The 14,743-nt window shown below is 33.4% G+C and overlaps 1 protein-coding gene across 2 annotated transcripts in view; it reads right to left on the reverse strand.

Annotated features, from left to right (window-relative positions):
* Positions 1–14,743, reverse strand: part of LOC118206091 (uncharacterized) — a 167,196-nt gene that overhangs the window by 128,092 nt on the left and 24,361 nt on the right. For both annotated transcript variants that reach the window (XM_085811479.1, XM_085811480.1), the window contains exon 2: positions 8,627–8,759. In XM_085811479.1, coding sequence (XP_085667605.1) covers positions 8,627–8,755 — 129 coding nt within the window. In that variant the 5' untranslated portion in view covers positions 8,756–8,759. The remainder of the gene's footprint in view (positions 1–8,626; positions 8,760–14,743) is intronic.

Raw genomic sequence — 14,743 nt, forward strand, 5'->3', positions numbered from 1 at the left:
ATTGACAAATTAGTCCGTATTCTCAACACAGCAATTATAGGACTTGAACAGCGGAACTTTGTAACTAAACAAGAAATTATGTCTGTTTAATAGAATTAAAGAGAAAGTATTATCACATGAAACGAAGCAACTTACATTGAAGGAAATGTTTAATAAAGTAAACAAATAAATATTAAGCTTTTTCTTTTTGTAAATTTTGATACCCTTTAGATCATAATTGTTCTTTATTTCATAAATTACGGTTTCACATTTTTAATTTTGTAATTTCTGCATGCCATCTTACCAGATTTAAACTGATGATCTATAATCCGGAATCGCCGAAGTCCCGACGAGTCCGGATTAATGACTTCTGACTGTAATAACTGCACATATCTTTGAAGAATAATTTTCTTTATGTATTCAGTTTCTTTCTTGAGAATGCTTCCTTTTCATTTTAGAATTTTTAGATTTAATTAAGGATTTCTGTTTTTCTGGAAAAAAAAAAAAAAAAAACACTCAGTGCATTTAGAATGTATAGAAAAAGTGACTAATTTAATTTCTTTAATATGGATTTCAGAAGAAATATGAAATATACACTGGTTATCATAAATTGAGGAAAAATCACAAAAATAGCGATAACTCCCTCAAAAATAAGCCAAACCTGTAAAATTTGAATATGTTGCCAGGTAAGAGTAGCTGAGTAAAACTCCAATATGCAAATTAGTGGCGCTACACTCTGAATACGTCATCTGCGAGGAGCATAAAAGTACATGTTTGAGAGCAAGCCCACACATTTCACTGTGATAATGACATCAGAAATCTGAGATAGCCAATCTGTAACGATGATCTCCAGCCAACATTTGCCTACAGAACTACAATAGAAAGCCATTGAGAGACTAGAGGCAGGACAAAGTCAAACAGAAGTGGCCAGATGGCTAAATGTGAGTCCTTCTGTGGTTCATAGACTTTGGAGGCAATTTTAAATCACAGATTCGGCACCTAGGAGGTTCAGCCAAGGAATGGCCTACTGCTACGACGAGCACCGATGATCGATATTTGACATTATGTGCACTCCAGAATAGAACCACTACTCCGACTCTTCTTAGATCCTCCCTTGCTGCAGCCACCGGAAGGTTGGTGTCAACGTCAACTGTGCGTAGAAAGCTTCACGAAGGTGGTACGTATGCGAGGCGAACAACCATTTGCGTGCCATTCAAGTCACGCCATAGGAGGTACCCTTTTCAGTGGGTTTGACAACATGTCCACTGGACGCCTGATCAATGGAGGGCTGTTCTCTTTACGGATTAGTCCAGGTTTACACTAGTGTGCAAAAATTAAGGACAAAGTCGAAAAATTAGCATATCAGCTGAACGAAGAGGCAGAGCGGACAGAAAGACCAATCAGGAGATTAAGTAAGGTGATGTACGGTAGCACATGCACAGATATGCAGGTAGACATAATAGGGGAGTGTCTGACTAGTATAAAGCATGTTGTCGGTGTAAGCTCAGTATTTCTGGCAAAGAGACTGCACGCCGTATAGCAGTTAAAATCACACCGAGTTGCTGCCTCAGCGAGAAATGGCGAAAAATCAATCTGTTAGACGACATCTGGATGCTTTTACCCGAGGTCGAATCATTAGGAAGTTGGAGAAAGGCCGTAGTGTGACAAGTGTGGCTGCAGAGTTCGGAATTGCTCATAGCATCGTTTCACGACTTTGGAGATAATTTCAAATTACAGGAACAGCTATCCGGGGGTTTAGTAGTGGTCGTCCACGAGGAACCACACCCGCAGATGACCGGTATATTGCCTTACACGCCAGAAGAAACAGGCGGCAGACAGCGGGAGAAATTGCTAGACACACGACACAGGCGACTGGACGACCGATATTGCGTTTTACCGTTGCCAGAAGACTGCACGGTGGTGGTCTGTTTGCACGACGCCCTGTAAGGTGTGTACCTCTAATGCCTGCCCATCGGAGAAGGCGTTCTCTGTGGTGCCAGGAACACCGGAATTGAAGAGACAATGAATGGGGACGAGTACTCTTTACAGATGAGAGCAGATTCAGTCTGAGTAGCAATTCTCATCGCATACTCATCTGGAGAGAGCGGGGAAGCCGCAATCATCCCTCGATCATCATTGAAAGGGACAGGTATGGAGGTGGCATTGTTCTCGTTTGGGGAGGCATCATGCTTGGTAGTCGTACAGACCCACATCTTCGACGCAGGTTCAGTCAACGAGGCCCGTTATTGTAACGAGATTCTTCTTCCATATGTGCGTCTTTTTAGAGGCGCTATGGGTCCGCAATTCCTTTTCATGGACGACAATGCACCATGTCATCGCACAGTAGCTGCCAAACAGCTCTTAGAGAGTGAGGATATTGAACGTATGGATTGGCCGGCACAATCTCGGGATCTCAATCCCATCGAGCATGTATGGAATTTTCTAGGCAGACGCTTGGCAGCTCTTACCTTACCACCAGTAACGATTTCGGAGCTTCGATTGGCGCTGCAAGACGAATGGGCAGCAATGCCTCAACAACTCATTGACACCTTCATTCTCAGCATAGGCAGACGCTGTGAAACCTGCCTAGCAGTCAGGGGAGATCATATCCCCTATTAAAGACCGGATGTTTCTTGCTGGACACCCATCACAGGGATGTTTCGGCCTTCAGTCGCATTGCGCTCTGTGCTACTTTTTCAAAAAAGCTTCTTTTTATCCCTCTGATTTCTCTTTTAGTAAGTGTTGCTTACATTACTCATGTCCTTATGTATTGGAGATCTTACGGTATTAAATGTGTTGATTTGGAAAGCATTTGTACAAAGTTATATTGAAAAAACCGTCTCGTCCTTAATTTTTGCACACCAGTGTAGTCTAGAATGCGATAGTAGGCATTATTTGATATGAGATGCATATGGAAGAGGCAGTGTCTGTGTTGGGGGTGGCTCCTCTTTGGGTGGACGCACAGACCTCCATGTTTTTCCAAGGGGAACTGTGAATACTCATGTTTATAGAGATGACATCCTTGATGCTTATGTGCGCCCATATGCCGGAGCAATAGGTGATGCTTTCCTGTTACAGGACAACAATGCAAAACCACACAGGGCTCGCATCATATATGATTATCTTCAACAGGAAATGATTATGCGCATTAAGTGGCCAGCTCAATCCCCGGACTTGAATCCTATCGAGCACGTTTGGGATGCTTTAGGGAGACGTCTAGCTGCTCTCAATCCGCCCTCTTAGACCTTTGCCGCGCTTGCAACTGCTTTGCTCTCGCTTCCTATGGAACTGATACACCGCATAATTGAAAACATCACACATCGCTGAATGTGCTGTATTGCTTCTAGAGGCGATTGTATTTCATATTGAAGGTACTTTTACTATAGCAAACTGACATCTTCGATTTGTTCATTTTATACCTGTGCTAATTTCTATACTACCATAATTGTCTGGTAATTTCTTTTTATGTTATTTGATACCTTACTACGTGTTGTATATTGTGGGTAAGTTTCATGTTAGTCTACATGTAACTTTTTCAGTAATCGTGACTTTTGTGATTTTTTCTTAATTTATGATAACCAGTGTATATTGTAAAGGCCAGTTACAGAGTTGGTGTGGCAGAATTTTTAGAATTTAGTGACACACCAAACAACAAAATCTAGAAATGGCAAAACTTTTAGAATTTAGACAGGCATTGGAAGCAGAATTTAGAAAGGCACTATGCAGTCGAATTTAGGAACCACAGAGATTGCATCAGATGGGAAAATGCCTAGTGCCAGCTCTGCGTATGATGCATTAAGACATATTAAATGGATATTTTAAGTTGTAAATTTTCAATTTTTTATTAATAAAAAAACTTCTTTCTATAATGCCTGCCCAAGTGATAAGATTAAAAGCATTTCTGATATTTTCCATGCTTGTGTCTAGTGAAAAGTAAAGAAAATAAAGGGAAGATAAACATGTTAAGAAAAAGATTCTAGTATCAGGAGTAAAACATTCAAATATTATGTCTTCATTGTTCTTCCAAACGTTCTTCAAAAACTAAGAAATTCATCGCAATCTTTTTGTAAAATACATCCATTACGTGTTGATACCATGAAGACATTTTTCATTTTGTCACATATTTATCGAATTTTCTAGAATTGTGGGTCTATAAATCTTGCCTTCAAATCTTTCTAAATTTTCCAAGCTGCAATGTGAAAAATACTACAGAAAAATTATCCCAACCAATTCTGTAACAGCAAAAAGCCAGAAATATTTTGGAAAAAAAAGGGGGGAAGTGTAAAATTAATTTTATACAGAAAACTGATGCATACTCTGAGAATTTTGAATATTCTGAGACAATTACATGAGAAATATGCTTGCTAAGAAAAAATTTTAAACAAGATATTTTTAATTAAGTACATAGTTAATTTTGTTTTTGCAAAGAGATGTTTCGTAAATTATGCTTTATAGCATTATACCTTGTTTATTTTTCAGATTCAAAATATAGTACAATAAGTTGCCAAAACGAAACTTTATAACATGACACCGAAAAATAAAAAACTTTTATTTTAATGTTATTTTTTAAATATAATTCCAATATATTACTACAGTCAAAAGTCTTTAATCCGGACGTCCATAATCTGGAATGATCTATAATCCGGACCTCAAAGCTATAAACTTTCTGCGCATGCATGAACACATAATGCGTTTACGAATGCACATAATACCTTTAAGCATGTGCATATACGTTTACGCATGTGCATAATACATTTATTTACGCATGCGTGTTTAATGTATAACGGATGGTATAAGCTAAGCTAAAATTATCTATTTCAGATAGTGTTGCAGATTGCGTTATTCCTTAATCTTCTAATTGAATCCGGCTTATTATTTTCTGCAGACTGTTAGAGCAATTTTTTTCGATTATGTCAAAAAGAATTTCCTATCCTGGAGCTACCAAAAGATCTACAAAGCGAAAGCATGTTTCAATGTCCATCAAAAAAAAAGTGGAATTGCTGCAAAAGATGGATAAAAGCATATCCTTTGATTCTCTAACCATCCCGAAATATGTTTATCAATTTCACGATTATTTTATTCGGCTTATAATTCCTTACTAAATGTGGCATTTCATCTTGATGTACTCCGTCTTTGATATGATTTAAATCAAATTCCTCGTGTAATGAATGCTAGCAAACAGCCTTATATACTGCAGCGCCACCTTATCAGACACTATTCAAAACACCTACGCTCAAAGTATTTAGTTTGAGTTTCGGCACAGGACTATGAACATGAACATTTTATTTTCATTTTGAGTAATATTTCTTTGTGTTACTTCTTGTTAGTTTTGTCATGTAACTTTCTTTATGTAGTGTTTGTGTTTAATTAAATTCCTTTTGTTAAATGTTAAAAGTTTGTCTGGTTTAAATTTTACCAGTTTTGTTTAACAACTTTACAGCTAGCCTTGGTCACAACGCTACATAAAAGAAAATGGCTGCCCAATGATGGGCCTCGAAAATTTAAAATTATTCTAAAATAAAAGTCGTACTCTTTACCGAAACTCGAGCTCAATTTTTTCTTCTAGCTTTTCTGGTGATATGAACAATTTTGAATATCCGTTTCGAAATATGAAGGATTAATCCAAAGTCCTTGGTTTTAGTGTGAAGCAGTTACACTGTAGGTAGGAGATTTATTTTGTGTAAAATTTCATTCATTGTGATGATTTAACATAGAGTGAAAGTCTGTTTTATTTTATAAATATTTAAGTATTAACCAAAACAATACTTAACTGAGATTGTATTTTGATCATTTCGGAAGTTAGAAGGTGTTAAATATTATCACAACCCGTGATATTTCAGTTATGAGAAAATAAATATGTATCTTTAATTATATGGTACATCCGTGTTTTTTTTTTTAAAGAAAAAGAGCAAAAGTAGTTTCTTGTTAATGTTATTAAAATTTGTAGAAATGATTTTATATTTGCATTGATACTGTTTATAAGTGTTTAAAGCTTGATTCTTGTTTGTTAAATGGTTATAATATAACTGAAAACAAAACTTGCTTTTGTAAGTGTTACGTATTTCATTCCATCTGAGAGATTGTTGCCAAATAAAGATTTGTCCTTGAACAAAAGATATCACTTGATTCTTAAGCATGATTCATACCTGAATTAGAGTATGTTTATCGTAATGATTAATTTATTGAGATAAGCGGTGTCTGTTATTGCAAAATATATTGCTATTTTCCTTTTTATTTATAATAACTCTTATTTAGAATTTGTGTCATATTAATCTGCTTTCATGTTCATTATTTTAAGAGTGAAAGATTAATGATGTTGGCAGCTCAATAAAACTAGTTTGGTAAATAAAAAATATTATTTTTATAGGAATGTGTAAAGAGTAATATATGATTAGAATTCTGTGAATTTTGATACTGCTTACGTGGAATTTTTGAAAGTATATTCTATTGCTATTAAATTAAACCCTCATTACTTAAGCTTACATATAATTAATGCTAAGGATTGAATTTAATTCTTATATTCGGTCATACTGTATTACATTTTAAATAATTAGTGTTGAAATTATTTCTAATTTTTCATCATATATGTGTATGTATACAAAAACCATTCTCTTTAAGAAACTTCTGATTGCAAAGGTGTTGTTATTATGCAATTTGTGCTCAAAATATATTTAAGAAATATTAATACAGTCAAAAGTCGTTGATTCGGACACCCATAATCCGGACCTCAAAGCTAAAAACTTTCTGCGCATGCGCCGCATTGACACATGCGCATAGGCATTTATGCGTGCACGTAAGATCTTTACGACTGCTCATATGCATGTGCGCAAGCGCAGAATACGTTTTCGCGTGCGCGTTTAATGTATAACGGACGGTATAAGCTAAAATAATCTAATTATCTATTTCAGTTAATGTTGAGGATTGCGTTGTTCCTTAATTTTCGAATTGGATCCGGCTTATTATTTTTTGCAGACTGTAAAAGCAAGTTTATAAAAGTAAACTTTAACTTTCGATTATGTCAAATAGAATTTCCGATGCTGGAGCTCCCAAAGGATCTACAAAACGAAAGTATGTTTCGATGTCCATCATACAAAAAGTGGAATTGCTGCAATAAATGGATAAAGACACGAAGAAGGTGACAGAAAGGTTAGTGACAACGAAAAAATTTTGATTGACAAGTTAGTCGAGCAATTACGGGACATGAACAGCAGAACTTTGTAACTGAACAAGAAATTATGTCTGTTTATAGAATTAAAGAGAAAGTATTATCACATAAAACGAAGCAACTTAAACAACTTACATTGAAAGAAATGTTTAATAAAGTAAACAAATAAATATTAAGCTTTTTTTTTTTTTTTTTTTTTTTTTTTTGTAAATTTTGATACCCTTTAGATCATAATTGTTCTTTATTTCATAAATTACGGTTTCATATTTTTAATTTTAGAATTTCTGCTTGCCATCTTACGAGATTTAAACTGATGATCTATAATCCGGAATCGAAGTCCCAACGAGTCCGGATTAGCGGCTTTTGACTGTATTTCTTTATTGTTCTAAGTTGTTAATGAAGATATTATTTTTTGCAGACTGTTAGAGCAATTTTATAAAAGTAAGCTTGAGTTTTCGATTATGTCAAAAAGAATTTCCGATCCTGGAGCTACCAAAGGATCTACAAAGCGAAAGCATGTTTCGATGTCTATCAAACAAAAAGTGGAATTGTTGCAAAAAATGGATAAAGGCATATCCTTTGATTCTCTAACCATTCCGAAATATGTTTATCAATTTCACGATGCTCTGCGGGGGGTGGGATCGCAGCGTGCAGTGGACTGGAAGTTGATCTGTCAGCACTATCCTTATCTTCAGGGCAGATGTTTTTATTTTATTCGGCTTATAACTCCTTACTAAATGTAGTATTTCATCTCGATGTACTCCGCCTTTGGTAAGATTTAAATCAAATTCCTCGTCATTCTAAATATCACGAATACACATCAAATAGTTTTCTGGTTGCAATTTTATAATTTCGACTATGCGTAATGTATGCTTTACGCATGCGCACATTTAAAGAGATGTTTAATAAAGTAAACAAATAAGCTTTTTTTTTTTTTTTTTTTTTGTGAATTTTGATACCCTTTAGATCATAATTGCTCTTTATTTCATAAATTAGATTGCATATTTTTAATTTTATAATTTCTCCATGCCATCTTACCAGATATAAACTGATGATCTATAATCCGGGAAAATCGATAATATGGAATCGCCGAAGTCCCAACGAGTCCAGATTAAGACTTTTTTTTGACTGTATATATATATAAATGATATGGAAATTTCAGACATTTTCATCAAATTAAGTTCAAGATGACATTAAGGCTTTCTTCTAGCACCCCCAACAATGAATAGATTGAGATACCTGTTTTATTGAGAATTAAGTTTTAGGTATAAAATGTTTATATGAGTGATTTTTATTAAGATGATAGGTGAGTGAGTTACTCACGCTAGTTATGTGTTCCAATAAAGATTTTAATGCTACTCTACTGCTCATTATTGACTGAAATCATATAGCCACACTGAGGGGAAAAATGAGAGAATTTTAAATATACTACAATTTAAGAAATCACAAGTGAATATATATATATACACACAAATATAATACCTCTTGAAAATACGGAAAGAAAGCATATGGAAATAGAAATGGTTGTTCTGGTTCACTTTTTTTCAAAGTTATTTTACCAAGCTTGGCTGCCAAATTGCAAGGAGGTGAAGGACATCGATACTTGTCCATTACCCTGAAAATAAATATAACAAACAATTAATAAAGAGTATCAGTTTCACTTTTTGCACAAATAAGATTTGTGAACAGCATAAAGTGACTGACATTCACATTCATATATAACAATTTTAGCTGTAAAACAGTCACTTTAATTTTGTAATTTATGATGTATTGCTCAAAAGAGATATATTAATTAAATGAATTAATATGGCTGGAGTGTAATCTATGTAGATCAGCAGTTCCCATTGGGGTTTATGAAATTTTAAATGGGGTTAATGTGGATTAAGGGATTGATAGCTCAGTATACAGTGGCTATTATTGGCAAAATCAAGATCCCATTATTTGCAAAAAGAATTTATTAATAAAATTGATAACTAATTGCTTATTGTTAAAATACAATACCATTTAGTTAAGAAGAAAATCACATAAATAAATAAAAGGGAAGAAACATACTAAAATATTTAACATATTTTAAAATTACAAGGAACAACAGCTTGTAACTGCAAAAAAGAGCTATCAATCTCACTGAAAATACAATGACTGTATTTGGTTTTCATGCTAAAAAATTGACTTGTTTATATTGATACTGAACAAAAAGGAATTTCATTACTGTTTTAATTTAATGCAATTGGCCATTATAGAAAAGACTGCATGTCCACAAAAAATATATATTACACAGAAGTTATTTGCAAAACTTAAAAGATTTTAATGTTTGCTTAAACGACATAGAAAATTTGAATGTGCCAACATGACACATAAAACCACTGAATTGAGACATATGATCTTGATATGATTCAAGAAGAGTTGACTGCATCAAAGTAGGTTGTTTAAGCACAATATTATTCAAAATACATGGGACTGTTATGTTTTGGAATCTGAAAGAAATATCCTAAAATGAAAGTTGTTACAAAATCAACATTACTGACTTTTCCTTCTTTTTATGATGGAAAACAAGAAATAGATTCGATATTTTTTAACAAAGTGATTTAAGTATTAATTGCATAATTTTACATCAAATACTAAATTTACATCAATACATCAAGTATGGCTATCATGTTAACTAAAACTGAAATTTTGCGCAATTAGTGTCTGTGATTTTGTTTCTAAAAACTTGTTTTAAATTTGTAAAAATACAATAATAGTAATAACTATATCGTATTTTTACAAAAGACTATAAGAAGTTACTTTACAGAAGACTATAGAAGACTATAAAACATAAATCTAATAAACCATTCTCTTCAAAACATTTATTCTTGTTCTTAGATTAATTGTTACCTTTAAATTAATTATGTGCAGTTATTTTTCCGATAATATATAGCCATATATAGGCATAACATAGAGGCATGGGTAAAGAATTACACAAAACCAAAAGTAGTGTACCATATAGTATATACATATATAATAAATGTATAGAGAACTTGTACATGGTTCACCAGAGCCAGCATATATACAATTCCATCAGCTGCATTTCTGACTTTGCAATTCACTAACAAAGAATTTCTTATAACTTTGTTAATAAGAAAATGACCAAAATCAAACATTAAGTGAATTACCAAGTCCATCCCTAAAGAGTTTCAGAATAACTGAAGCACTATTAGGAATACAAAATTTTAAAGAGACAGTGAGGTGAAAAATTATGTAGAAGCATTAAAGAATATATGAAGAGTACAAGCAATTAATACAATTAAACATTAAATTAAAAAAGTAAAACAAATCGGCAGTTAGTTAAGAATACAGGAAAAACATATGGGGGAAAAAACTAATAAGCTTGAAAGGTTGGATTTTAAATTGAGAAATTTGTGGATTCTTCAGTTTAATTGATTAATAGTTCAACATTCTCATTTTGCAATTTCTTTGTTATTTATTACATTCTAATATGTGGTTATCATACGTAAATAATTTATTTATTCACATCTTTTCAGATGTTCAATTTTGACTTAAATGTGCATGGAATATAGTATGCCTACATTCCACGCAACAAGCAAGCCTGTTTCTAGCAGAGAAAGCTAGAGATAAATTCTTTAAAATAACACTTGTACAGATTTTTCTGACATAATTAATGAAAAACATGGTACAAATCTTTTTTTTTTTTAAATCCTTTTTGATAAATCAAAAATTTCAATTCTAGCATTTTTTGTAAGCTGCTAATAATAGTCTTGTCAATCCAACTGCATGGAATATACAGGCAGATTAGCAAGGAAGGGAAATGTACTGCTATACAAGGGCATTTATTTCAGCCCAGGGCTTTGGAGTCGGAGTCATGGAGTTGGAATCAGGCAGATTTGGGGGTAAAAGTAGTTGGAGCTGGAGTCGCTAAAAACAGGTCGACTCCAGTTTTTGTTGAACAGTTTGAATTTGAAAGGAAATTAAAGTGAATTGGAAAAAACGTTAATGACAAACTGAGTTATTTTTATTTATGGACTATACACATTAATAAAGTTTTTTCTATTTTATTGACATATTAATAAATAAATATAAAGGAGGAGGAAGATGGATGTGGTATTTGCCATTAGTGATTAAACCGATTCATTTAAGTCACTTCATTTAGTTACAAATTTCACTGGTAAATTTAGGTAAGCAGCAAAAGCAGCAAGAACTCCCAAAATTGATGCCATTCTTAGGAAGCAAGCAGGAAAAGGAGCAATTATTGATCGAGCAGTGCGATGAGGAAGTATGTATTTGATGATATAGAGGTTGTTAGAATAAAGAACATTTTTAGAAGATGTAGATTACCTTAATGTTTCACTAACAAAAAGACAGAGGAATGACCTTTCAGAATTGGAAATTCTTCTTTCTACACCATATGTTTCAGTTTGACAAGAAACTTTCCTCTGCCGATGTTCCGGTTTGATCAGAAACTTTTCTCTGCCTCAGAATGGCAACAGTCAGAACTTGACTTTTGATTCGTTATGGCGCAGTTCGAACGCTGCTCATGAGATGTAACATTAGATTTGATTCTAGATTAGATTAATTTGTTTAGTATTTTAATAAATCCTTTTTAAAACTAGATTGAGTATTTTGATCATAGAATCATAACTGAACCACCACTTATAAAAATTTAGACGTGGCATTTAGATTCGTAAATAGATGCATAGGCAGCGCCGTTCGTCGCTTCGATTTTGTACATTAGTGCGTACATAAATATTTTGGTGCGACATGCCGGGAAGTTGGCTAATATTCGAAAATATGGATTCATAAGTATGGATTAGCATGCTGTCAAGTGTGCGAAGAATGCAAAAGGTAGGATAAGTTTTCTATTTTAAAGTGTAATTATGGAAGATCCTGTCGCTAAGCTTAAATCTAAACGCAAAGTATTAAGGACCACAGTGTCCAAGATACTAAAGAAAATTGAGACAGAATTAAGCAAAGATGACATTAATATAACTATAATATAAGAAACTTTAGACATATTAAACGAAAAAGCAAAAACTCTGAGTGATTTAAACACTCAAATAGAACAGATTTGAGGCTGAATTTTAACTTGAAGTTTCATCTGCTCTAGAATATGAAGAAAAAATACAACTGTGGCAATTTAGAGCAAGGAAAAAATTGAGGGAATTAAATAAACTCGAAAATTTGGATAAGGAAATTATGAACATTTCTAATGAAACTGCCAGAGATTCTAAAATTAAAAGTAATAACTTTCTTCACCTTCCAAAATTGACAATCTCTAAATTTTTTCGTGATTCTAGAAATTGGCAGGAATTTTGAAGTCGATTCAAAGCAGCTATCCATAACAATGGCTCATTATCGAAAGTAAATAAGTACAGTTACTTAAAGTCGTTACTAGGTGCGGTAGCTTATAATGCCATTTCTCGACTTTCGCTTACAAATGAGAACTACGATTCAGCTATAGAATTGTTAACTAACAGGTTTTGGAGAAAATATTTGGTAATAAATGCTCACATGAACAAATTAAATCTTTCCCCTGTTAGAAATGTAAGCGACATGGAAAATCTTAGGAATTTATATGATCAGTATGAAACTCAAATTAGATGCTTAAAGTCAATGAACGTGAAATCAGAAACTTATGGTAATTTACTTTGCCCAATATTGTTAAAATTAATTCCATCAGAGGTTACGTTAGAATACACTCGCAGTAGAAACAGCGTCCACACATGGAACGTTAACAAATTAATGGCATTTATTTGTAAAGAAATCAAAAGCTGCAAAAGAGCTATGCAGTTAAATGAGAGTAGAGGAAAAAAGAAAACACAGAGCGGAAGTGATCCATAATTGGAGGCATAAATTAAGCGATCGTCTCCACTCTCCGCACGTCAATATAAACAACAAGAACAGTAAAAGGTTAGAAAAAAGTTCGCCTAAAACATATATATCGCTCCAGTTGTTAGGAGTAATTGAATATTGCAACGAACTCTATGATTCTGAATGCTGTGAAATTAAAACAGTGGATGAGAAAAGGAATATTTTGAAAAGTCAAGAGCTTTGCTTTTTATGCCTGAAACCTCAGCATAAAAGAAAGGAATGTAAAAAAAGAAAAATGTGCAAAATATATAATAAAAAACACAATAGGTCTATTTGTTTCCAAGTTGAAACCAAATCAGAAAAGAAAAAACAAGGTCGTGTCGACAATTCCATCCAATAAAGAAGACGTTCAGATTAGTCAATTAAAAGCCGAAATTTTCCGCAATGCATTGCTACAAACGTGCGCTGTGATGATACGTCCATTCTCTGATAAGAATAATTTAGAACCAGTTCGTATTCTATTAGACAATGGATCAATGAGAAGTTTTATAATTCGGAACATTTCAGAAAAGTGCAAATTACCTGTTATTCGAAAGGAGACTTTGTCTGTACAGTTAAAAGTCATTAATTCGGACACCCATAATCCGGAATGATCTATAATTAGGACCTCAAAGATACAAAATTTCTGTGCATGTGTCGCGTTTGTTGGCAGTGGTGATGATAAAGGCAAAGCATATTTTGCTTCCCTTAAATAAAGCTAAGACTAATCTAAATAAAATTCATGCTTTATTCCATAAATTAAATAAAATAAGCTAACACTGTAGCCTTTACATTTAAAATCATTGAGTGAAAGAAAACTAGCATAATGCTAACTCATAATACCAAGAGAACAAGACATTCGCTGATACCGGCATACATACATATAATACTCAGCCAACCGCGATCTTGGCATCATCGGCCAATCAGCGGCAACCATGTTAGCTTACCGCCGATTGACCTCCGATCAAAATTTGCATGTGGAAAACTAAAGCCAACAAACAGCCCTCTTTTCCTCATGCAAAGACAAAAACAAAACTTACACAGAAGTTCATAGTTCAATTCTATTATACGAAAACACTTATTGTCTTTAAACACTGAAAACATCTAAACAAAATTTTCTTAAATTAACAGCAGTCGTTGCTCTTTTGTAAATAAGTCGGCAGTATTTAATTTACTGGTGATAAATTCACGGTCAAACACTCCATCATTTACTAGTCTTCTAACAAAGTGATATTTTACGTCTATGTGCTTCGTTCGCCGATTTTCTATTGGCGATCTAGAAAAATTAATGGCAAACTTGTTATCGCAAAATAGTTTACATTCTCTTAAATTAAACTTTAAAATTTCATCTTGTAAGACATTTTTCGTCCATATTAATTCCTTCGCTGCTTCAGATAAGGCGATATACTCCGCTTCCATGGTTGATAAACTTATACATTTTTGTTTAACAGTTTTCCAGATTACCGGTACTTCATCTAAATATAATATAATTCCTCCCATGGACACGCGGTCATCTCTATTACTTGCATAATCAGCATCTGAATAACAATATAAATTTAGATGTTTAATCTTCGATACGTTTAACTTATATAATTTAGTACTATTGAGATAACCAAGCAATTTCAACAATTATTCCCAATGCCTTCGATAAGTTTAACTTATATAATTTAGTACTATTGAGATAACCAAGTAATTTCAACAATGCTTCCCAATGCCTAATTCCAGGATTCTCCTGAAATTATGATAAGATATTCA

This window comes from Stegodyphus dumicola, chromosome 2 (genome assembly GCF_044657685.1).
Source record: "Stegodyphus dumicola isolate Sdum_Otavi_A_Nest chromosome 2, ASM4465768v1".
NCBI lineage: Eukaryota > Metazoa > Arthropoda > Arachnida > Araneae > Eresidae > Stegodyphus > Stegodyphus dumicola.